Below are 25,631 nucleotides of genomic sequence, written 5' to 3'. Positions count from 1 at the left end.
TGAAGCTGAAGCTCTAATACTCTGGCCACCTGATGCAACTCATTGGAAAAGACTGATGCTGGGAAAGCTCGAAGGCAAGGGGAGAAGGGGATGACAGAGGATGAGATGGTTGATGGCATCACCGACTCGGTGGACATGAGTTTGAGCACGCTCCAGGAGATGGTGAGGGACAGGGAAGCCTGACTCGCTGCAGTCCATGGGTCACAAAGATTCGGATGTGACTGATAGACTGAGCAACACAGATTTCTTTGGGGGTGAAATGTGCACACTGTAAAATTCACCATTTTAACCGCTTTTGAGCGTCCGGTTTGGTGAATGGAATACATTCACACTGTTGTGCAGCTCTTAGCACCGTCCACCTGCAGGACGGGTTCGTCTTCCAGACTGGCACTCTGACCCCGGGAAAGAACGACTTCCCCCTCCCCTCCCCCGCTCCCCCGCCTTCATGTCTCTGCGACTGCAGCTGTTCCAGGCCCTCATGCGAGCCGACTTGAACAGTATTTGCCCTTTCGTGACCGGCTTGCTGCACTTAGTGTAGTGTCTTCAGGCTTCAGCCGCATTGTGGCGCAGCAGAACTTCCGTCCTTTTCAGGGCTGATAAATGTTCTTGTTGTTTGTATGTACCACGTTTTGTTTACACTGTGAACTCTTACGTATAATAGGTAGCAGCCTTTTGTCCGGAGCACATACTTGTTTTTGTCATTCCCCCCCCCCCCCCGCCTTTGCACATTATGTTTTGAACTTCTATACCTGTGAATTTTTATGTAGTAAGCCTCTTCTCCTTTGATGTTGACACGTGATTTTCATCCGTCTGGGATTTATTTGGAGCACCAGTTGACACTGAACTCAAACCCAGGAAGAATCCAGGAGCCTGGCTTCATCTGTTTTCTTGCTGGGGATGTCTTCCATAGGCTCAGCTTTTGCTCCACACCAAACAGGCAGCTCTTGGCCGGGAGACGAGAAACACTGCCTGTTAGCATGCACAATTCTCATGCTGTTTTCGTCTTTTCCTGATCCTTTTTCCCTTCTACTTTAGTTTAGATGCTTTGTTTATAAAGTGTACTTATTACGGTGCTCGCATTCCTCTTCAAGGTGAGAAAAGATTTTGTAGGTCTCTGTAGTTAATATATATAATTTCTTCTGGTGTGAGTTAGGTTATCAATAGTAGAGCTGGCGTTTATCCAGCCCCTGCTCTGTGCCCTGCCCCTCCCCCACTCAGCGTTTGCATGTATTTGCCCAGTTATTTAACCCCACCAAGAGCCTTTGTTTTTCAGGTTGATAGGAAGTACTTTAAGGAGATATTTGGTAGCCAGTACTGTTGAAACCTGCAGCTATTACTCATGTGCTTTAAATGAAAGAAATGGTAAAACAGGAGTTGTAGCACCGTGCTGACTATGTGCTGGGTGTTTTTTGTTTGTTTTTTTAAGGGAGTAACAGGTTTAATCGCAACACCTTGAGGTTGGCACGTTAAAATAAGTTACATGTTGCTGGGTGACTTTTAGACCCCTTATTTACAGTCTGCTTTTGATGACTCTATTATTTCTTCCTTAAGATTGTGTTCTCTCTCCCATCCGGGGAATATATTGATTCTCATTACAGTGATTAAAACTTGCTTGGGGCACTGTGTTTGAGCTTTGCCTTAGTTGCTAGACAGGAGTCTGAACTAAAGCCCGCCGTCGACGGCCAGACTGACTTGTTTGAAGAGACAGCACATAGCGCGGAGTCAGAAGGTGCAGGGGCTTCCAGTCCATGGGATCTCCTCTCTGCTCTGCGCTGCCTCCCAGGTTTGCATCCTGAGAGGATACATTCCTGAGAGGACCCCTCTTTCCTGGGTCTTAACCAGAGAGCTTAGTGCGCAGGCATGGGGACTGCACATGGGCTTGTTTGTACCGTGGTAACAAGGTACACACACTGCTGTGCATCTCGGGCTTTAAATTTTATTTTAGACTCAATTGTGATGAAAAGCATTGTGTGAAATGTACCCCTTTAACCATATGTTAGTGTTTAGTCCAGCGGTGTTGCTTGTTTTAACCCTGTGCTGTGACAGGTCTCTGAAATGTTCCCATCTCATAATCTGACACTCTGCCCTTCAAGCAGCTCCCCTTCCTCTCCACCACACACCTTCTTTTATTTTTCTTGAAGTTGTTGACACAGAAGAACTTTTAGGAGTGTTCATTTAACAGCTTATTCGAGAGAGAGTTTCGTATCAGCACCCATGGAGCCCACCCTTTTTAATGGCTGCGGAAGGCTGTGTTTACGGATGTGGTGTCGCTTGTTGCGTCAGTTCCTGCTTGCTGCTAAGTCGCTTCAGTCGTGTCCGACTCTGCGACCCCAGAGACGGCAGCCCACCAGGCTCCCCCGTCCCTGGGATTCTCCAGGCAAGAACACTGGGATGGGTTGCCATTTCCTTTTCCAAGTCATGAAAGTGAAAAGTGAAAGTGACGTCGCTCAGTCGCGTCGACTCTTAGCGACCCCATGGACTGCAGCCCACCAGGCTCCTCCGTCCATGGGATTTTCCAGGCAAGAGTACTGGAGTGGGGTGCCACTAGTGATGGGCATTTAGGTTTTTTCCAATCTCAGGAACAGTGCCTCTCTGAGGCACTCTGTTTTTTGCCTGGACAGGGTAATGTGATTTGTTTCGTGGTCTCAGCCAGGAGACTGTGTCACTAGTAGGCGTTTTCTCACTGCTCCTTGCTGATGCTTTTGGTGACAGTAACTCACCGCGTGCCAGGTGCTGCCTCGGGTTAGGCTCCTGTGAGGTCAGCGCTAATTGTGCATAGAGAGAGGAAGTCACTTTCCAGACTTGGGAAGCTGAGGGCGGGGTGTGGGCCACAGAGCTCCCCTCTCGGCCAGGCTGGCGTGGCCTCGGCTCAGCTGCTTCGCTGCCCGCTGTGCTGTCTCGTTTTGATGTGTTTTGTTTGTGAATTCATGTTTGAAAACTCAGGCTTGATTTTCCTCTTTGATTTCTCTTGGGTGAGTTCTTCCTGATAATTCAATGATTTTTAAAAATTGTTTCAGTTACTTTTATTTGTACAGTTTAAAATATTTTGAAAGAACGTTAGACTTGAAGGTTTAAAAAAAATCTTTACAGATTACTTCCATATACTCTTCCTCCAGCTCCCTGTTAACATCTTTCATAACCGCAATGTAATTATCAAAACTAGAAAATCAACATTGATATGATGCTGCTAACTCATCCACAATCCAGATTTGGACTTTTCTGGTATTTCCCTTTTTTTGTCCCAAGACTCAGTATTTAAAAAAAAAATTTAATGTAGCTATACTTTTGCGTATTTACTTATATTTGTAGGGATGACTACTTCCTCCTGTGCTTAGTGACTAGGTTGTTACATTTCCACATTTTTCTTACCTTCTCTTTCTTTCCTCTGTCACTTGCTTTGGACTGATTGTTACTAAACACTGGGCTTCCCTGGTGGCTCACAGGGTTAAAGAATCACCTGCAGTACAGGAGACCGGGGTTCGATCCCTGGGTCAAGAAGATCCGCTGGAGAAGGGAATGGCTACCCACTCCACTATTCCTGCCTGGAGAATTCCACAGAGGGAGGAGCCTGGCTGTAGTCCATGGGGTTGCAAAGAGTTGGACACGGCTAACACTTTGACTGAACAGTCTAATATTTACGTCTATAACGTTATGTATACTAATGTATGTGATACTCTGTCAATAAAACAATTATTTTTTGATTCCATGATACGAGGGTATCAATGTCTTTTTATTCTTTCCTCCTTTCCATGTATACCTCTCAACTTAATACGGGTCCTGCTGACTTAATTTACAGTGTTTACTTTCTGTTCTATAGCTATAATTCTCAGAAAAGAAAAATCTTTATTTCTACACCTTAAATGGATTAATTGCTCACTGTGAGTCATTGGTTGTACTTTCTGCATTTTTATTGTTTGGCTAAAGCTTATCTCCTAATAGTTAATTCAGGAAAGCTTCATAGGAATGAGATTCTCCCAGGTTCTTATATGTTTAAAAGTGAAAAGTGAAAGTCGCTCAGTTGTGTCCGACTCTTTGCAACCCATTGGACTATACAGTCCATGGAACTCTCCAGACCAGAATACTGGAATCACTCCCTTCCCCAGGGGATCTTCCCAAGCCAGGAATCGAACCCAGGTCTCCCGCATTGCAGGCAGATCTTTACCAGCTAAGCTCTCAGGGCAGATTTGTTTTTGCAACACAATTGGTGAGCCGTGTGGCCACACCTTCCTGCCCTGAAGACCCTGTAAGTGACCCAGTGGCACACACATGTCTGTGTTGATGGCCGAGGCTGGCTGTACTTTCCGTGCTTTAAGGGTGTTCTAGTGTCCTTGCACATTTGTTGTTGTTGAGTCGCTAAGTCGTGTCTGACTCTTTGTGACCCCGTGGACTGCAGCTCGCTAGGCTTCCCTGTCCTTCACTATCTCCTGGAGTTTGCTTAAACTTGTGTCTGTAGAGTTGATGATGCCATCCAACCATCTCATCCTTTGTCATCCCCTTCTCTTGCCCTCAAGCTTTCCCAGCATCAGGGTCTTTTCCACTGAGTCAGCTCTTCTCATCAGGTGGCCAAAGGATCTGGAGCTATTTCTCAGCTCTTCCCCAGTAGCATATTGGATACTTTTCGACCAGGGGGGGCGGTCCATCTTCTGATGCCATATCTTTTTGCCTTTTCATACTATTCATGAGGTTCTTCTGGCAGGAATACTGGAGTAGGTTGCCATTTTCTCTTCCAGTGAACCATGTTTTGTCAGAACTCTCCACCATGACCCATCCATCTTTGGTCGCCCTGCAGGGCACGGCTCATCACGTCATTGAGTTACGCAAGCCCCTTCGCCATGACAGATCTGTGATCCATGAACGGGCTGCTTTTCCAGACTAAGCGTGGTAAAATCCCACAGTGTTCTCAGAGTTCTGGAGGCTTCAGGTCTGAAGGCAGGGTGCCATCAGGTTGGTGTCTGGTGAGACCTTTTTTCCTGACCTCTTCATGTCCTCCACAGTCTTCCCTCTGTGCTGGTGTGAAAGAGAGCTCTCCGGTGTGTCTTCCTCTTCTTGCAAAGACATTAACCCTGTAGAATTAGGGCTTCCCTGTGACCTCATGTACCCCTCTTCCCTCCCTAGAGGCTTCGTCTCCAGATGCATTCACACAAGTGTTGGGGCTTCAACGCAGGAATTCTGGGAGACACAGCTCAGTCTATAACAAAGGGTAACGTGGAATTTTGCCTAAAGGCCCAGAGAATTTTTATTTATTTATTTTTTCTTTCTTTTCTTTTTTTGCAGCTTAAATATATGATGTATGTCCATATTTATTGACATGGAAAAGTGTTCACAACATACTGCTGAATGACAAAAAGCAGGTTTATTTATTCTTTTTCTTTCTGTAATCCTGTTTACTTCCTCCTCTTTGATAATGGTGGCTATTTTAAAACAGATACTTCAATTTTCTGAAACGTCTTTACCGTGATTTTCACCTGCTTCGTTTTTCTCTGTTTTTCTGGGTAAATGTTTTTTGTCTGCCGTTTGTTTTTCCTGCTAGTTTTCTGTCTTCCCTCCCTTTCTCTTGCGGTGTTTTTACACGGCCTTTGGCTGGTTTCTTTGAGTTCTTTCCTCATCTTGGAATGAAAGGAGTTCTTCTGGACAGCTCTGCGTGTGAGTTTGGGCCGGGCGCGGGTGAAGCGGGTCTGGGCGAAGCCGCTTCTGCGTGGGTCTTTCTTCCTCGCAGCTGATGGCGAAGCTGCCTCATCTGACCTTGTGGCCTGTGCTCTCACAGCAGCTGGGGCTCCGGGGAGGGAGGCTTCTCAGCTCTTCTCTGCTCAGACTGGTCTGTTCCACGCGGGGGCGCCCTGCTTCAGCTCTTCTCTGGAGACCCGCGTGGCTGGCCTGCCATCTGGAGTCACCAGTCCTTCCCCTTCTTGGTGTCCTCTCCTGTCTCGGGGGGTGGGAGTGGGGTTACTGCCCGTGGCAACTCGCCACAGGTCTCCTCAGCTTCAGGGTGTGTAGGTGTTGCATTATCGAAGATAGAGTTTCCTTTTCTGTGTCTGGTTCTTGTTTTGGGGGTGGCTAGTAAGAGCAGAAGTGTTTAGAGAGGTTTTTGCTCTGCTGTGTCAAAGCTCCTAAGACATTAGCTGTAAGACCTGTTTCTTAAAGTACAGATTTCTTTAGAGTATTCCCTGGGTGTGCCTTACCTCTGAAATTAGGAAATGGTACAGCAGCCTAGTTATCATGCTTTTAGGGTAACGTTTTTACGATTCTCTTGTAGTGACATGAAATTTGAGTGAATGCTACATATAGTGAATGTTTTCTTACAGACAGAACCACCACTGAATACACCGGAAAATCGAGAGTATCTCGCAGAAATTATGTTTGAATCGTTTAATGTCCCAGGACTCTACATTGCAGTTCAGGTAAAAGCAGAGTGATTTTTATGATTCGTAAATATCCTTGGCTGTCTCATAGTGGAGGTGATCCTAAAGGCCCCTGTTGTGAGACTGCTGTGTGTTCTTCCTTTTCTGCACCCTCCACACACACGCGCGCGCGCGCGCACACACACACACACCCCGACATACTGAAACACACGCATACAAACACACACACAGTATTTGGGTTTGAACTCAAATGCTGTACAAACATGTTCTGGGATCTATGTTTTTATTGCTGGTATGGAGTTGTCCAGCTTTTGTCTTTTCACATACATTAGCATCTAAGGTATGTGGGTGACAAGCTTGAGACAATGGTTCTTTTTTGGCTTCTTTCATTTCTGATCATAAAAAGGAAAAGATGCTATAGAATTTGTTGAAAAACAAAACAAGGGTCTCTAGAGGGTCCCCGCTTTGGGATTTGGGCTCCATGAGCGTGTAGAAGCTAATTGTTCTTAATGTGGGTTTTTTGTTGGTTTTGGTTGTTGTTGTTTACCTGCTATTCTATATAAAGAAACTGAGATTTTTGGGAATAAATTTTTAAAAAGTATCTCCCAAAATATTTTCTGCATACTCTGGTCCTTCACTTCTAAGGAAAAGGAGGAGGAGGAGTTAACATAGAAAATTAATGTGGGAGACAGCACATGCCCCAACCTCTGGTGGTTCTCACCAGCTTTTCTTAGCAAGACTCTTCTTTATTTTGCGGAAGGCTTGACTCCTCAGATGAAGCCTACAGAATTTGCATGCTAGTCCCCCATGGGACTGGGATCTGAATTCTGGGGGGAGGATGGAGGGTGGGGAAGGGAAGGAGTTACTCAGACTTGCTGAGCAGGAGAAGGCTTGACTGAGCCTGAGAACCCGCAGGTGAAGGCCTTGGGAAGAGTCTCCCTGAAGGCTCATGGTCTCCGTGTCTCCCGTGCAGGCAGTGCTGGCTCTGGCCGCCTCGTGGACATCACGCCAGGTGGGCGAACGCACGTTAACGGGGATCGTCATCGACAGCGGGGATGGGGTCACCCACGCCATCCCAGTGGTAAGCAGCATCTTCAGGGCTTCACTCTGTGGGCCTCACCCGATCAGAGGTGAGGGAAGAGACGAAGGGAAAACACCCTTCTGAAGTTAAGACACCACTTTAGAAGACATGGCTGTACTCAGCAACGGTAGCAGGAATTTTACACCCAGTAATGTGAGAAAGAAGACAGCGCCCAGTGTCCGTGGTGCTGGCAGTGTGGGATCTGCAGTGGGCGGTTCCTGCAGTCAGAATGTCAGCAGTGGTTTGGGGTCTCCTGGGCTCCACGTGATCCCGTGGTACATCACCAGGGGGTCTTCCTGGCTCATGTTCTGAGCTGTCTGCTTGGGTATCAGTAGCTCAGGATGACCTCTTTGCTGTGTGACAAGAGGTGGGTAGCTTGACCCAGCGCTTGCTTTAGAGGAATTGCTTCTTGCTGCTTCTTTAAGAGCCAAGAAAGGGAGATTCCCTGGTGGCTCAGATGGTAAAGAATCTGCCTGCAGTGCAGGAGACCGAGCTTCAATCCCTGGGTTGGAAAGATTCCTTGGAGAATGGAATCGCACTGCACTCCAGTATTCTTGCTTGGAGACTCCCACAGACAGAGGGGCTACAGTCCATGGAGCTGCAGAGTTGGACATGACTGATTTTCACTTTCCGGGGATGATTGTTCATTTTGGCCTGCAGAATACCCTGTAATGTCACTTTTTGGTTTTAAATGTCTAAATATTAGAGAAGTGATTTCTTAATTCAGGCTTTAAGAGAACACTATCTGTTTTTTCTTTCAGCCCAGTGGACTATTTGAATTAATTATTTGAAAGTGAAAGTCACTCAGTCGTGTCCAACTGTTTGTGACCCCGTGGATTATACATTCCATAAAATTCTCCAGGCCAGAATACTGGAGCGGGTGTCTGTTCCCTTCTCCAAGGGGGATCTTCCCGACCCAGGGATCGAGCCCAGGTCTCCCGCATTGCAGGCAGATTCTTTACCAGCTGAGCCACCGGGGAAGCAAATTATTTGGTTTGCTCTTTTATTTATTTATTTATTTTTAGTCTTAAAAATGTATATTTATTAAGTTTTATAAACTTTATAGCAAACTTACATGACTATCACTTTTATTTTATTTATTTTATTTTATTTTTTTAATTTTAAAATCTTTCTTACATGCGTTCCCAAACATGGTTTGCTCTTTTAAAGATGAATTGAAGCTGCCTGCAGGGGGTGCACAGTGGACAGTCAGACCCGCTCTGATTCCTCAACTACCTCCTCCAGACTCAGATTCAGCCCTGTTACTAGTTATCAATGGATACTGCACGTGTGTTTTCTGCATATATGGGTGCATGTGTGTGTGTGTGTGTAACTTTTAAAAGTGCAAACTGGGTGTTTTCTTTAAAAGTAATTCATTTACTTTGATTGAAAAAATAGTCACCATTTCATTTCAGGCATTTGAGAAGTGATATACTAATATGCTAAAGCTTTAATTCCTGGAAGGCCAGCGTTCACTGCAGGGGAAGACTCCTGTGTCCACAGTCAGGAGGATACAGCCACATTCTTCCTGCCTGCCCTCCTGCCAGCGTGCCCCAGCCCCGGGGGCAGGGGGTGAGGAGAGATGAGGCAGAGCCTTCTCTGTGCCGGCGGAGCAGCCTCCGCTGGGCCCTAAGCCCTCCCTGCTCTTGAGGGCCATGACCGGTGTTGGAGACCCTCGAGGTTACCGCTGAGGGCTGGCTTCCGTGCTGAGGCCATGCCCTCAGAGACAGGGCAGATCTGGGTCTGGACGGCACCCTGCTCTTTGCCTCCCTCTGGCGTCTGGTTGAGGAGAAGAAAAGAAAACTTCTACATGGTGTTCAGGCCCACAGAGAAAGCTTTTGTTCAGCTTTTTATCTGTTTTATATTTCCATTATTTTCCTGATTATAAAAATTACATTTGTTGAACAAAATATGGAGGAATAGAGAAGGGAAAAAAAGACCTGTAATACCCATCCAGAGGACTGCGTTATGCTTTTGGTTACGTCTTTCTAAGCTCCTAAACACACTTGCATGTATATTAAGCGGAATTAGAATATTTTGTGTCTGATTTTGTATTCTGATTGTGCAGTGTAATCCTAAATTTATATTTTGCATATTGGTTTCTCCCTCATGTATGGTTAAATATTCTGTGAAAAAAATAGTCACTGCGTAATAGCCCACCCTCTGGGTATAGCATCACTCATTTATTTTCCTGTTGTTGGTTTTGCGGGGCGTTTTAATATATTTAATGCTGTGATGAAGCTGATTGAACACTGGTTGAATTCATTTTAGAACGTGTTATATATAAAGCATAGATGGTAAAGAACCTGGCTGCAGTGCGGGAGACCTGGGTTTGATCCCTGTGTTAGGAAGATCCCCTGGAGGAGGGAACAGCAACCCACTCCAGTGTTCTTGCCTGGGGAATTCCATGGACAGAGGAGCCTGGCGGGTTACAAAGACTGAGTGACTAACGCAAGGCATAGAATATAAAAATTGTGAGTGGTTTGTGTCAGAGAGAGCTCATACTCTTATGAGTGTTTATATTGATCTTTATTATTTTAATAATTTGTTCATATCTTTTATCTTGATCTTAAAATATTTAGTAAATGGCTTGGACTCTTTGGAAAGGCCACAGCTTCTTTGCTAGATGGAGTTACGTCAGAAGAAACCCCAAGAGGAACTCAGGGACTTGTTCCTGCAACTTAACTTGTGATGGTGTCTGTGCTTAAAGTTGTTAGGGCTGACACGCCGTCACATGGAGCCGCCTCAGTCTGCTCTGTCCCAGGGGCTCGTGGCCCAGGAGACAGGGCTTCACAGGAGACTCTGAGGGTCCCTTCTTCACTCGAGGAAGCTGGGGTTGGGCTCCTCGCTGACCGTCAGCTCCCTGGAGCGAGCTGGAGGCGCCCAGCTTGCCTTCTGTGGCAGCTGTGCCCGCAGGGCAGTGGGCAGGGGCACTGGGCTGCAGCTCCTGGCTGGCACTGGCGGAGGACAGCCCAGTCCCTCCCAGTGTGGTCCCCCGTGCGGAGCGCTCAGGTGGGCTAACCAGTCATCATCCCTGAGCAGTGCCGCTCACTCTACGGTGGAGGGGACCGCTTATTGGGCGCTTACTACCTGCCCGGGACAGGCTAGGTGCTGGACTTACCCGTGAAGGCTTTATCACCAACATCCACCCCATTTGCCCCACATTATGGATGAGGGCGTCGAGGCTGAATGTGTTACCAGCATCCACGGTCCCTCAGCCCACGCCTGTGGAACCGGACTGAGTCCAGGTTGTTGGAATCTGCGTCCCGCCTGCTAACCAGATTGCTGACTTTTCAGTACAGGTCCATTTCTAGTTGCTGTAACACTTATAAATAAAACTTTTTCCTTTTTGTTAGAGAATGAAAGGAGGATTCATCCGTTGTTCTGACTGGCAGCCGTACTTTTTGGAAATGAACAGTTTTATAGGGTTTTCTCTTCACATTCTTGATGAAAACGTCAGGTTCTACTAACGGAACCACACTCGGCTCCAGGCCCGAGCGAGCCCTCCGCAGACAGTGTGTGTGGCCGCGGGAACCGCCGTGGTGCTGGGCGGGCAGGGCTGACTCGGCGCTGGGAGCCCGTGCCTCCTGGCCTTGCTCACAGGCCTCCCCCTTGTCTTTTTCCCTCCTTCCCTAGGCAGAAGGCTACGTGATTGGAAGCTGCATCAAGCACATCCCCATCGCAGGGCGGGACATCACCTATTTCATCCAGCAGCTGCTGCGGGAGCGGGAGGCGGGGATCCCCCCGGAGCAGTCGCTGGAGACCGCCAAAGCCATCAAGGTAGAGACAGGCGGGCGCAGGCTGTCTGGGGGAGAGAGAAACGGTGTTTGGAGGGTTCCCTTGCTGCCACTGCCCCCAGCCCCACCCCTGCCCCCAGCTTCGTCTTCCTTCCTCCTCCCTCCCTGAGAGAACGTGTGTCTCTAACCATTTATGATTGTGGGGGTTCCTGCTGTTAATGAGGGCAGCTTGGTGGCCGGGGTTGAGCCCCAGACCCAGGCCAGCATCATTTCAAGGAGGCTAATTAGGTTAGAACTTCAGTTAGCTGAGTGTGTCTGCTTCCCCTCCCTCCAAGTTCATCTGTAGCTTAGAGAGCAGCAGCAGTGACGTCAGGAGTCTGGTGAAGTCAGCCAGCATTCAGACGCATTTCCAGCACCTGTAGAGTGTGGTTCTGAGCCCCGTGAATTACAGCTCAGAGTAATGCTGTTCCAGGGTGGGGTCATTGATCGGCGCCCCCCCACCCCGCCCCCTGTCGTTTCTAGACTGTAATGACCATGCTGGAAAGGTTTCAGAGGGCTTTAAAGATCAAATCAGTAAGATGAGAAGGAAAACGTCCTACCGAGCCTTTCTAAAAGTGCCCGCTTGACCGGGCTCATCAGTCTGGTCTTTGTGTTTCTCTGTATGTAGCAGCTGATAGACCCTTTTTAAAGGAGCTTTCTTTCCAGGTTGAAAATCAGGACAAATTACTGAAAATCAGGACAAATTACTGTTTTTTATTATAGCCAAAATGCAAGAGGGTCTTCATAACACAAGGGTGATTGTCATACAGATGAAGAGCAAGGGTTTTGCTTACAGAGAAGCATTTAAGTGTGGGGGCGGCAGGGGGCCTCGGGCGTCTCCCCTTCTCATAGAGCACACAGCATCTGAACCTCGGGGAGTTCAGCCTCCCCTGCCTGTCCCCCACTAAGCACCCAGTAGGGGGCTTGAAGGAAAGGGAGCAAGGGGGCACTCCGTTGTTTCCCCGCCCTCGGTGAGCACAGGTGTTCTGGGGCTGGGGCTCCTGTGAGGAGGGGCCCCTGCTGCCCTGGGTGTCCAGGACAGGAGCTTCCAGGGAGGGGGCGCCTCAGAGCCGAACTCGAGGCCCCGGCCCAACCCCAGATCCACCCTCTCCCCCTGGGAAGCTCACGGAAGCGTCCTTTTAGACTGAAACCTCCCCCATTTGCCCTCCCTTCCTCGCCTTTCTTCTCGTCCCCTCCCCGCCCCCTCTGTCACGCACGTGACCAGCCCTCGGGGTGGATGTGGGGGAGCAGAGCCCTGAGCGGTGACTAGGGGGCTGCTTTCCGGGTCCCTGTGGTGGTGGCCTTGCCTTTGTCATGGGCCTTCTGGAGCCTGGTGCTGACCCTGACCCTGATCTGGTGTGTTCAGGCCGCACAGTGTGTGGCTTAGCTGTGAGGTGGGGGCCGAGAGGCCCTTGTCCCTCCAGCCAGCTGCCTGGCCTGTGGTTAGTCCTCTGCTCACTCCTCCCTGAGACCGGGACGGGGGTGTCCTGGAAAGGTGGTGCGGCCCCTGCACCCCACAGGGGTGGTCTCCGCAGGCCTGAGGCTGGTGGGCCTGGCACTCACGGGCCTGGCAGCGGGGGTCCAGAGCTTAGTGCAGACATGGCTGCGCCCCATCTAGCGTCACTGAGGTGTTTGTGCCGTCACTTGGAGCAGCTGCGGTGCCCTGAGAAGCTGAGCAGGCCTCCAGGGGTCCAGAGCTTAGTGCAGACACGGCCGTGCCCCGTCCAGCGTCACTGAGGTATTCGTGCCGTCACTTGGAGCAGCTGCGGTGCCCTGAGAAGCTGAGCAGGCCTCCAGGGCAGCGGCATGTTTCTGTAGTCTGCAGACTGGCAGTCGCGTGGACTCACTGTGATATTAACGAGCACAGTGTTGTGGAGCTCATAATTTGACAGAGTGTATCAAGGATGGCATTAGGGTCTGTTTCAGGGATTCTAGGACACTGCAAACTTACTATCATGAAACCACCTTCAGAGGCCCTAGAATGTGCCGTGAGCATGAGCTCTGGGCCTGGTGGTGAACACAGCCCACGCTGCCCACAGGGAGCTTTATTTCAGGATCTGGTGCCCAAGAGCCACCTGCTGCTCTGCTGAGGTCAGCTCTCAGGACAGGTGATTGACCAGAGATCCCCAGGGGAGCATCACCAGACGCCAGGGAGACACTGGGCATGTCTCAGGCGGATGCTGGTGTCCGGGTGAAAACCAGGAGCGCTTCTCAGGCCGCAGCTCGCGGCCGCTCCGTCCTGCCCGTCGGCCTCTTCTTTCATCCGTGGCACCTGGCACCTTGTAAGGTGCCATGTGGTCTGCTTATTCGCCATGGTCGTTGCTTACTCTCCTGACTGCGCTGGAGTGTGTGCTCCAGTGGGCAGTGGTGTGTGTGTGTTTTGTTGTGAGTCCAGTGTGTCCATGTTGTGGAGTTGGTGGCCCTGCCGTGTCAGACTGCACAGCAGGTTCACGACCCGGGATCAGCCGTGTTTGGCATCCGGGTGAAGTCGGCCGTGCTCAGTGTGGGGCTGCAGCGCAGGTCTGCTGGTCAGGGTGGACGGCCGTGAGTGCCCGGGCAGGTGCCGTGTGGGGCCCACGAGGAATAAGGAGACAGGAGATGGAGACAAGATGCTTAGTACACGCCGTCAGACATACTTCAGCTGATCAGCAGCAGAATGTGAGGGAAAGGCTAAGATGCATAGCTGAGCTGCAAAGCAAGCAGGTTCGCTCACAGTCCGGAGCAGAGTCATGGAAAGTCTGTGAGGCCTGGCCGTGTCCGCACTGGAGCTGTGATGAGCAGGCAGGACTGGTTTCGGGGTGTCCAGGGCTGGGGGTTACTGGGTCTTGGTCAGAGGCAGACTCTGGTGACTTTGTGTGTGTGTGTGTCTGTCTGCAGGAGAAATACTGCTACATCTGCCCTGATATAGTCAAGGAGTTCGCCAAGTACGACGTGGATCCTCGGAAGTGGATCAAACAGTACACGGGGATCAACGCCATCAACCAGAAGAAGTTTGTCATAGATGTCGGTTACGAAAGGTTCCTGGGCCCTGAGATTTTCTTTCACCCGGAGGTAAAGAGGCGGGCTTTCGGAGAGCGAAGTCCGCGTGTGTGGTGGAGCGATGCTGCCCTCTGGTGTCTGTAGGCAGCAGTCCTCGGGCCGCCTTCCCGTGAGGACCGCCGGGCGCCCGCCCCACCCTCTGCAGCTGTTACAGCACCCTGTGTGATCACCTGCTTGACTGCTGTCCTCTTTAGACCTGGCTCTCTGTTGGAAAGATAGATAACAAGTGATTAGGAAGACGCTTAATCAGAAGATTAAGAGCAATAGAAGATAGTGGAGATGGAGTTGCTCTCACAGTAACCAGAAAATTGGTTGATCCCGGCAGACTCTCAGTGTGGGTGTAGGAGGGCACGTGACCTTTCCATGTTTTGTGAACGTCCGCCCCAACTCCAGTTTTGAACCCCAGACGGTGGGTCCTGCCATGTTTCCTGCTGCAAATTAAAGTTAGAGCTCCTGTCTGAGCAGCAGCCTTTCCAGCAGTTAGACGGGCTTTAGGAATTACAGGCCTCGCTGTGTTAACTATAGTCACAGAGAGTTATTATTAACTCTTGCAGGTACAGTAATGGAGAGACAGCATTTTAAGATGTAATAAAATGGGTTGTATTCGTATTTTGGTTTATTTTTCTAATTCAGTTTGCTTTTGCTAGGTCGGTTACACGCTGCTGCCTGTCTCCAGGTTTGTGTGACCTTTCGTGCAGGGAGATGGCTCACAGCATTGCCTCACCACAATCTTAACCCTCATTCGTGCCTTTTGATATTATAGATTTAAAACAGGCACGAAACTGACCATGGCCAGTGAATAGCTGGAGGGCACCCCGTGTTACCTTCCTGAGTTCACTAAAGGTGTCCTTGATTTTTAAAGCATAGTTCAAATTTTTAAAATTGAATTCTTTTACACTTTACCTTATTTGGCTTACAGAACTGAATCAGACTGTTTACGCAGTGATGTGACCGTTACCATAGTTTCATTAAAAAGCCACCCCTTCGAGCCGTCCCCCTTGCGCCTCCGCCAGGCTTCTGGCTCAGGTTTACAGTGTGACTGTTCACTGGCTGTGTTTTCTCTTGTATCCTGGGCTGATTCTTAGATGACATTAATACTCGTAAGTGATACACTTGTTCTGTACTCACAGTATTTCCATAACATCACACACGTCACACGCATGTGACTTACAGTCTCGGGCAGCAGGATTCCCAGTGTCCCCTGATGCAGGGCCGGGCGCTCTTGGCTCCTGTGTGATGTTTTCCCCTCACTGAGCCCACACGTGTCGCCAGGACGAGTCACCGTCAGTCACCCCATGCACACTCACTTGGGTTCGTTTGATATACCAATATTTGACGTGGTCATTGCAGCCTGACGGTTTTAAAAGTTACAGTACATTCTGTATTTATTAAAGTCACTTAAAAAAAAAGTTATTGAGAGAAGTATGTAATGTTTCTTTTATGTTTGGACAAAATTCAGTTTGCCAACCCGGATTTCATGGAGTCCATCTCGGAGGTTGTTGATGAAGTCATACAGAACTGCCCCATCGACGTTCGCCGTCCGCTGTATAAGGTATCAGCCGCCTGGGGGAGGCGCTCGGGTTTCATCCCACAGCCTGAGGCCCAGCATTCTTAGCACAGGTTCTTAACGTCAGTGTGCAGACCTTCCTGTCTCACCGGGGTCTTGTAGGATTTGTTAAAGGCCAACATACTGGTGAAATATTATTCTTGGAGTGGCGATGATGTAAATGTTTGGAAATAGGACTCAGTTAACCAGAAGTTTTTAATTTAAGTCTTCTTGTATCTCTATTCTTATCTGGCCAGCTGTATTTTAAATTGGACAATTTTAACCCTGCATAGTGACCGAAAGATAAAAGCAGCCCTTCTCCGCCTGCTCTCCATGAATTTGCTGGTCTTGCTTCTCGCGTGTTTAGGTTTGTCCCACATGCACTGTTGCCAGAAAGAAGTCAGATCCCGACTGAAGCGTCGGGTGGGAATGCCCATGTGATAACGTTGTCCAGGATTCTGTGTGACCAGGGAGCTTTGAAACCTGAAATGAGAAAAGGCTAGTCTCTGTAATTACAGGATAAAAGGAGGTGTTGCTGACAGCTGGATATTGAGAGCAGAAAGTGTTGGTCAGCTGGCCCTTCTTCACCTGTGGTTGCTCTCTGCCTCATGCTCTGGGCCCACAGCCTCTGCCGAGTCTTACCTTCTTAGGGGGCTGAGCTTAGAGGAGGCCATCAGGCCCAGGAGTGAGGGCGTACACAGTAGAGTACTGTGCAGTCTTCAAAAAGAATGAGGCCAATCAATGAAAATGCAAATGAAAAGATGTTATAGTATCTGTTAAGTGAGAAGGCAAATCGTAAAATTTATATATACTATGATTTGATTTAAAATGTAGTTTGTGTATGTATATATACATACATACATACATCCATATAGGTATGTAAAACCTTTGAAAAGGTTTTGAATGATATATGCCAGACTCAAAATAAAATACCTTGGGGTTGGGAGATGGGATTTTTACTTTCTACTTTTTGTGTTTTAAAATTGTTTGAAATTTTATAGTTAAGAAATATTATTTTTATTATTTCCTATGTAGGAACATTTTCTACATAGGAACATTTTCCTATGTAGACAGCTTTTTATGGGTGAAAACAAATTATAATTTGATTTTTATTGTTCAGTTCAGTTGTTCAGTCATGTCCAACTATTTTCGACCCCATGGACTGCAGCACACCAGGCCTCCCTGTCCATTACCAACTCCCAGAGCTTGCTCAAAGTCATGTCCATTGAGTTGGTGATGCCATCCAACCATCTCATCCTCTGTTGTCCCCTTCTCCTTCTGCCTTCAATCTTTCCCAGCATTAGGGTCTTTTCTAGTGAGTCAGTTCTTCGCATCAGGTGGCCAAAGTATTGGAGCTTCAGCTTCAGTTCTTCTAATGAATTTTCAGGACTGATTTCCTTTAGGACTGACTGGTTTGATCTTGCAGTCTAAGGGACTGTCAAGAGTCTTCTCCAACACCACAGTTCAGAAGCATCAATACTTCAGTGGTCAGCTTTCTTTACGGTCCACCTCTTACATCCACGCGTGACTATTGGAAAAACTGTAGCTTTGACTAGACAGACGTTTGTCAGCAAAGTAGTATCTCTGTTTTTAATATTCTGTCTAGGTTGGTCATAGCTTTTCTTCCGAGGAGCAAGCATCTTTTAATTTCATTACTGCAGTCACCATCCGCAGTAATTTTGCAAGAAAATAAAGAAAATAAAGCCTGTAAGAAAACAAAGTCTCTCACTGTTTCCATTGTTTCCCCATCTATTTGCTGTGAAGGGATGGGACCATATACCATGATGTTCATTTTTTGAATGTTGAACTTTAAGCCAGCTTTTTCACTCTCCTCTTTCACTTTCATTAAGAGGCTCTTTAGTTCCTCTTCACTTTCTGCCATAAGGGTGATGTCATCTGCATATCTGAGGTTATTGATACTTCTCCCGGCAATCTTGATTTCAGCTTGTGCTTCATCCAGCCCAGCATTTCGCATGATGTACAAGGTGACAGTTTACAGCCTTGACATACTCCTTTTCCAACTTGGAACCAGTCCACTGTTCCATGTCTAGTTCTAACTCTTGCTTCTTGACCTGCATACAGATTTCTCAGGAGGCAGAACAATTATACCAAAGAAATTCTCGCATTGTTAAGAAAGTTCTAGGACCCACAAAAGATTTCCCAACCTGGGGATCCGGCAAAGGGACTGAGAACCCCAGGGAATTTGACTTTGGAGGCCAATGGGATTTGATTTTTATTGTTACATGTGCTTAATTAAACATCTCTCTCCTCCAATAAAATGTGCAAGAAAGGGAAACTAGAGACAGAGGAGAGTATTCAGTTTAGTAAAATTCTGCCTTGTTCTCTTTACTTCTTAGATCTCACCTGGCATTAGCTGTGTCTTCATGTCCATGAAGGACGCAACAGTTGTGCTCTCTCTAGTCTTCATTTCATTGTAACGGAAGTGAAACTTGTGTCAGTGGTTACAAAGGTTCATGATGGGGTGAGATTTCTCTCTTTAGACAGTTGAGTTCACTTTCAGTAGAATTGTAGCAAGTAGAGATGGCCTGGTAGCCTGAGCTCCTTCCTTACTTAATAGAGGACGACCCTGAGCCCCAGAACTAGATGGACCTAGGTTAAATGGAGCAAATTGTTCTTGGACTTGTAGTTATTATAAAATACTGGCTATATTTCCTGAGTTGTACAGTATCTTTGTAGCTTATTTTATGCAGAATAGTTTGTATCTCTCAATCCCCTGCCCCCGTCTTGCCTCTTCCCCTGATCCTACTGGTAACCACTGATTGTTCTCTATGAAAAGTGAAAGTGAAAGTTGCTTGGTTGTGTCCGACTCTTTGGGACCCCATGCATTATACAGTCCATGGACTTCTCCAGGCCAGAATACTGGAGTGGGTAGCCATTCCCTTCTCCAGGGGATCTTCCCAACCCAGGGACTGAACCCAGGTGTCCCACATTGCAGGTGGATTCTTTACCAGCTGAGCCACCAGGGAAGCAGATTATTTCTATAGCTGTGTCTTATTTCTTGTTATGTTCATTAGTTTTATTTTTTATATTCCATATATGTGATACCATACAGTATTTTTTTTCTGCCTTATCCCTCTAGCCTATTGCCCTCCAAGTCCATCCATGTTGCTGCAAATGGCATTATTTAATTCATTTTATGGCTCAGTAACATTTCATTGTATATACGTACCACATCTTTATCCATTCATCTGTTGATGGACACTTAGATGGCTTCCGTGTCTTGGCAATTGTAAATAAAGTTGCTGTTAACGTAGGCGTGCTTGTATCTTTTGAGTTAGTGTGGTTGTCAGGCTTCTCTGTCCCCGAGACCTGTGGCCCCCACCGGCCACTGCTCTGCCCATCGTCTCCGGAGGCTGTCACCCCGAGCTATAGGCTCTCGGGTAGGCAGCCTTGTTCTTTGGATTCACTTTGTACTTGTGGTCCCGCTTCCTGTCGTCAGCTCCTCCTTGTGAGCGTGGACATGAGCTTGCTGTGGACAGAACCTTTCACCATGACGTCTGTGTTCATGAAATGCATGGATGTACGGTTGGTGGGATTTTACGAGTAACTCTAAAGCCCTCTTCTGGTTAGAGACATGCTACATACAAGTGCTTCTGCAGGACACACGGGCATCATGCTCTGGAGAGCTGAGTGAGCATGTCTTTGGGATCATATCTTTCCTCTCCAGTCTTACTGTCATTTCCTTCTCTGTTGCTGATGCTTCTTCCTGCTTGCTGGGCCCACTCTTGTCAGTGTCCCAGGCACCTGCCATGGGGCTGCCAAGTGCTCAGTAAACCACCCAGGAAGCAGGAAGCAGGTTTGCACCAACACACACTCATGACTGCTGTCTGCTGATCCCTGTTGGGTTACCCACGCAGGCACCAGGCCCTGCAGGAGGCTGGGCTCCTGACTTCTGCTTTTGTGCCTGGTCCCTCCACTCCCCACAGGCTCAGACGGTCAGCTCTGGTGGTGGAGAGGGCCATAGGGGAACCTGCGGGGAAGGCTCTGAGGCAGCTCCCTGGGGCCCTGAGGCCTGCCCTTGGCTTCAGAGGAGGGTGTTTCCCCTTTGCCTCACCTGCTCCCAAGACACCACCTGGACCAGTAGGGCCAGGATTTCTTGTGTTTCCCAGGCCCAGTCGCAGAAACTGTAGGTGAAGTGAGCAGAAGGCTTATTATAGGCCCTACTGAAAACCCCCGAGATCTCCTCGGGCCTTGAGTTAACATGTTCCTAAGGCTAGTAGGCAAGAAGAAGAAGTTGGTGGAGAACACAATGTACCTTTGAAAACTGAGATACTTCAAAAAAGCCAAACAATTGTTTTAGACAAAAGGAGTAGTCATAATCTAATTTTTATTTCAGTCTGTCCTGTAGATAAGGAGGTTATTCATGGGACTTTCCCGATGGCCCAGTGGGTAAGAATCTGCCTCCAATGCAAGGGACATGGGTTCAATCCCTGGTCCAAGAAGATTCCACATGCCACAGAGCAACTAAGCCCACACACCACAATTACTGAGCCTGCGAGCCTTAACTACTGAACCCTTGCTCCACAACAAGGGAAGCCACCATGGTGAGAAGCCCACACACTGCAATGAAGACGAGCCCCTGCTGGCTGCAACTAGAGAAAGCCTGTGTAAAAAAGAAAAATTTAAAAATTAATTAATTTTTAAAAGGGGTATTCACACGCCCCTTTTTCTGTTTAGTCTCTAAGTGTGATGGAAGTTGGGTCTGGAGAGGACTAGCATGTGAGAGCTCTTGGCCTGTGACTTCCCCACGAGGCCAAGTCATTCCAGGCAGCAGATGCTGCTGGAAACAAGATGTTTTTGGCCCTGTCTGTCTGTGGGCATCATCCCAGGAGCAGTAAAGTACACAGATGTCTGGGTCTCACCCTGAGAGTCTGATATAATTTTCTGGGCATCTGGATTTTAAAAGCTTCCTAGATGATTTTGATGTGCAGCTGAATTGAGAACTACTGTTAGCAGCTAGTCACTCTGAGGTTTTCCCAGCCTGTAGGGAGCGGTTGGCATGGAGATCTCTTCAGGGACGAGTGAAGAAGTGAAGTGAAAGTCGTTCAGTCATGTCCAACTCTTTGTGACTCCATGGACTGTATAGGCCACAAAACTGGAGTGGATAGCCTTTCCCTTCTCCAGGGGATCTTTCCAACCCAGGAATCGAACCCACATCTCCCACATTGCAGGCGGATTCTTTACCAGCTGAGCCAAGAGGAACCCAAATACTGCGATCACAGTTTAGAGAGGAAGCCAGCTGAGGGACACAGGATGGTGGGCAGGGGGCGCTGCAAATCTGTCAAGCTGGATAAAGAATAAGGATAGAGCCTCTAGCACAAAATACACTTAATGTTACAGGAGTGGAACTTTCGTCATTTTTAATCCCATATAAGGTATTCAGTGGACTTTACTATTAATACAGACTTTGTGTTTCTACTTAAAAAGGTCTGGGTAGGGTATATGATGATGTTGGCCAGGATGTTTTTTACTGGCATAAAGACAGGGCCTGTCCTTCCTTTTTTTTTTTTTAAATTATTTATTTATTTATTTTAAATTTTAAAATCTTTAATTCTTACATGCGTTCCCAAACATGAACCCCCCTCCCACCTCCCTCCCCATAACATCTCTCTGGGTCATCCCCATGCACCAGCCCCAAGCATGCTGTATTCTGCGTGAGACAAAGACTGGCGATTCGATTCTTACATGATAGTATACATGTTAGAATGAGGGCCTGTCCTTCTATAGAGGTAATTATGACTGAGACTTTATATTTCACATTGTGGAATAGACATTTATGTAGCAAAGTAAGGACCTGTTGAAAAGTCCAGTCCACTATAGGGGTCTCAACAGCAGATGAGTGAAAGGTGTGCTGTGCAGATTGGGGTCTGTGGCCTTTCAGCAAGTCAGTGGACAGCACTGTGAAAACACAGTGAGGAAAACCTAGACTCTGTGGATGAGCAGAGATGACTATTTCCAGATTAAAATACATTTAGAAAATTTGAGAAGTAGCAAAATTTTTAATAAAGCAGTTCTCACTTTGTCTTTCTCCTTTTCTTGAAATATAGTTAGGTAGGCAAATATATCATGCTGTATTTATATTTAGTATCTTGTATATTAACCTAGCATTGTGTTGTGAACATTGTCTTAAGGAATTAACATTTTTCAGAAGCATCATTTTTTTATGGTATAATACTCCACCCTTCATCTGCTTCAGTGTCCAGCTTCTTTTCCTGCGTTTTAAGTTTTTGATATTTTTCTAGCTCAGGTCAAGCTTTCCTTCTCTCCCAGGACACACTTGGTGGTGTGTTGACTAGTGATGCTTCTTGATGGGCAGTTTCCGGTCTGAGTATTTGCTGACGGGATGGAGCCGACGCCTTCCGACATGCTGACATACTCGTGTGGGTCAGCGGGCTCTGAGCTCGTCGGGATCTCCAGGCAGGATCCCACGGGAGTGGTGGGAGGGGGTAACTGGGTGTTGGGGGAACGTCTTTCCTGAGGAGGGCGGACTGCTAGAAACCCGCACCTTGGAAACTTACCCACCACTCCTGTTCCGTGTGATAGAGGATCACCTGGTCTTTTAAATTTTCTTTAGAATGAATCACATTGAACTTAGGCTTTTGTTGAAAGTTTCTCGAGGAGTGTCATTTTTTTGTATGTAACATGTAAGAGTGTAGGCTCTGGAGCCAGACTGCGAGGTTTCTTCCTGCTGCCTGAGGCGTCAGGCGGCGTCAGTTTGGTGCAGGGACGGTTCGCGCTCTCGGAGCCACTGCCTGCCCTGGAGCATGGTGGGTACGATCAGCGTAACGGTCCCTCAGAACTCTCGCGAGGATTCGCTTAGAGAACGCATGCGCAGGGTAGAGCTCGGGCCTGGGTGTAGGCAGTACTTTGTGAATGTTAACTACCGCCATTTTATTAGGATCTCTCAACGTCATGGCCACAAGCTCGGGCTGTGCGGTCAGGTGTGCAGCTTACTTGCTGTGTGGCTCCGGGCTGTGATTTGACTGCCGGCCCTGCTCTTTTATCTGTGAAATGGTGGGCAACGCCTGCTTCATAACGCCTTGTGAGGCTTACTGATGTGGGACAGCGACCATCAACCAGCACCTGTTAAATAAGCTTTTGGTCGCCGTTAGGACTGTTCATAGTGAGGCCAGGAATTTGAAATGACACCATAATGTTATGGTTTAGTTCAGAGAAAATGCTGCGGTGTTTTAAAAAATTTTATCCCAATAAAGTGTTGAAATATGCATTTTTGTTATTTGACTCAGTTAAGGGAAGGCAGGAATTCTTTAATTTAGTAAATGAGTAATCAGTCTTGCTAAAACTTCCAGCAAGTTAGTGCATTTTGAGTTTTTACTTCTTCAGATAAGATCAGTTCCTCAGTCATGTCCAACTCTGCGACCCCATGGACTGCAGCACACCAGACTTCCCTGTCTGTCACCGTCTCCCAGAGCTTGCTCAAACTCGTGTCCGTCAAGTCGGTGATGCTGTCCAACCATCTCATCCTCTGTCGTCCACTTCTCCTCCTGCCTTCAGTCCTTCCCAGCATCAGGGTCTTTTTTCCAGTGAGTCGGTTCTTTGCAGTCAGGTGGCCAAAGTATTGGAGTTTCAGCTTCAGCATCAGTCCTTGCCGTAAATATTCAGGACTGCTTTCCTTTAGGATGGACTGGTTGGATCTCCTTGCAGTCCAAGGGGCGTTCAAGAGTCTTCTCCAACACCAAAGTTCAAAAGTATTAATTCTTCGGCACCGGGCTTTCTTTATGGTCCAACTCTCACATCTGTACATGACTACTTTAAGAACCAAAGCTTTGACTAGATGGATCTTTGTTGGCAAAGTAATGTCTTGGCTTTTTAATATGCTGTTTAGGTGGGTCATAGCTTTTCTTCCAAGGAGCAAGCATCTTTTAATTTCATGGCTGCAGTCACCATCTGCAGTGATTTTGGAGCCCAAGAAAATGAAGTCTCTCCCTGTTTCCATTGTTTCCCCATCTATTTGCCATGAAGTGATGGGACTGGATGCCATGATCTTCGTTTTTGAATGTTGAGTTTTATTCCAGCTTTTTCACTCTTCTCTTTCACTTTCATTAAGAGGCTCTTTAGTTCCTCTTTGCTTTCTGCCATAAGGGTGGTGTCATCTGCATATCTGAGGTTATTGATATTTCTCCCGACAGTCTTGATTCCAGCTTGTGCTTTGTCCAGCCCAGTGTTTCGTATGATGTACTCTGCATATAAGTTAAATAAGCAGGGTGACAATATACAGCCTTGACCTATTCCTTCCCCAATTTGGAACCCGTCTGTTGTTCCATGTCTGGTTCTAACTTGACGTGCATACAGATTTCTCAAGAGACAGGTCAGGTGGTCTGGTATTCCCATCTCTTTGAGAATTTTCCACAGTTTGTTGTGATCCATACAGTCAAAGGCTTTGGCATAGTCAGTGAATCAGAAGTGGATGTTTTCCTGGAATTCTCTTGCTTTTTCTATGATCCAGTGGATGTTGGCAATTTGATCTCTGGTTCCTCTGCCTTTCCTAAGTCCATCTTGAACATCTGGAAGTTCATGTACTGTTGAAGCCTGGCTTGGAAAATTTTGTGCATTACTTTGCTCGCCTATGAAATGAGTGTAATTGTGCGGTAGTTTGAACTTTCTTTGGCATTGCCTTTCTTTGGGATTGGAATGAAAATATCTTTTCCAGTCCTGTGGCCACTGCTGAGTTTTGGTTTAGTTCAGAAAATGCTACATTTTAAAAACATTTTATTCTGATAAAGTAGTTGTTGAATTATGCATTTTTTATTATTTGAATTGACTCAGTTAAGGAAAAGGGAGGAATTATGTAATTTAGTAAATCAGTAATCAGACTTGCTAAGACTTTCAGCAGGTGAATACATTTTGAGATTTTACTTCTTATGAGACCTTCATAAAGACTCTGCATGATGGCAGTACAGGAGAGAGGGTCCCCTTCAGCTGAAGTTGATTCCCAGAAGGTCCAGGTAGAGGTGGACGGGTGAAGGACCGGGCGGCTGAGGCCAAGAAGACCTGTGTGCAGACACGGGCAGGTGAGCATGGCGTCTGAGTGGGCATGGCAAGGTCTAGCAAACCTACTCATTTATTCAATGTGCAGTAAATTCCACTGATAGCCCTGCCACCCCAAAACCTTTCAGAAACGGAAAGGCCATGCCTACCGCATCCCCCAGGTTGTACTGGAGGAGTCAGTGGCACAGATTGGTGCCTGGAGGGAGGTGCCAGCCCCTGACCTGAGTGCTCGGCAGGCCTGGAGTTGTGCAGTAAGCAGTCCACGCAGCGGCCCGGGGCCATGGAGGCTAATGGCAGGGCTTCAGCTCCCAGCGCAAGAGCGCCGAGAAGCTGTCCAGGAGGTTGAGGGCAGGAGTAGTGACTGGGTGACAAGCTTTATCGTGGTCACCAAGGTGCTGTGCTGGGAGTCGCCTGGGGGAGATAAGACAGGACTGGGGAGCCCACTGGGAAGTCATGTCAGGGTCCAGCAGGACGGTCACGGAGGTCATGTCCACCTCTCCACACCCCAGCCTCCCTTGTTTCCCTCCTGGCCGCTTCACAGACACACTGAGCACATTTCTGCCCCAGGGCCCTTGCACCTGCCGCCCCTGCCAGGGAGCTCTTCCAGGCGCGGCCCTGACCCACTTCCTCTATGCCTTCATGTCCTTGCTGGGTCGTCGGCTTCCAGCGAGGCTTCCCAGGCAGCCCGATCCAGGTCCATCTCAGCCCCCCTCACGCTCCGTTCCCCCTTCCCGCTTCAGGGCTTCCTCCCTGGCGTGTGCCACCTGCCAGGGTGACACCACTGTTCCTCGTTCATTTGG

At 47.9% G+C, this 25,631-nt stretch overlaps 1 protein-coding gene across 4 annotated transcripts in view; it reads left to right on the top strand.

Moving 5' to 3' along the window:
- ACTR3B (ARP3 actin related protein 3 homolog B) overlaps positions 1-25,631 on the top strand; it is a 69,147-nt gene that overhangs the window by 39,659 nt on the left and 3,857 nt on the right. For 2 of the 4 annotated variants that reach the window (XM_018046662.1, XM_018046665.1), the window contains 5 exons: positions 6,303-6,398; positions 7,333-7,440; positions 11,077-11,220; positions 14,094-14,267; positions 15,715-15,807. In XM_018046662.1, the coding sequence (XP_017902151.1) occupies positions 6,303-6,398; positions 7,333-7,440; positions 11,077-11,220; positions 14,094-14,267; positions 15,715-15,807 (615 nt within the window). Of the gene's footprint in view, positions 1-5,274; positions 5,352-6,302; positions 6,399-7,332; positions 7,441-11,076; positions 11,221-14,093; positions 14,268-15,714; positions 15,808-25,631 lie in introns of all 4 variants that reach the window. The other 2 variants (XM_018046664.1, XM_018046663.1) reach the window with 2 other exon arrangements.

The sequence above is a fragment of the Capra hircus genome, chromosome 4 (assembly GCF_001704415.2).
Source record: "Capra hircus breed San Clemente chromosome 4, ASM170441v1, whole genome shotgun sequence".
NCBI lineage: Eukaryota > Metazoa > Chordata > Mammalia > Artiodactyla > Bovidae > Capra > Capra hircus.
The sequence above is the reverse complement of the archived record's forward strand: the minus strand, read 5'-3'. Positions and strand labels throughout refer to the sequence as shown.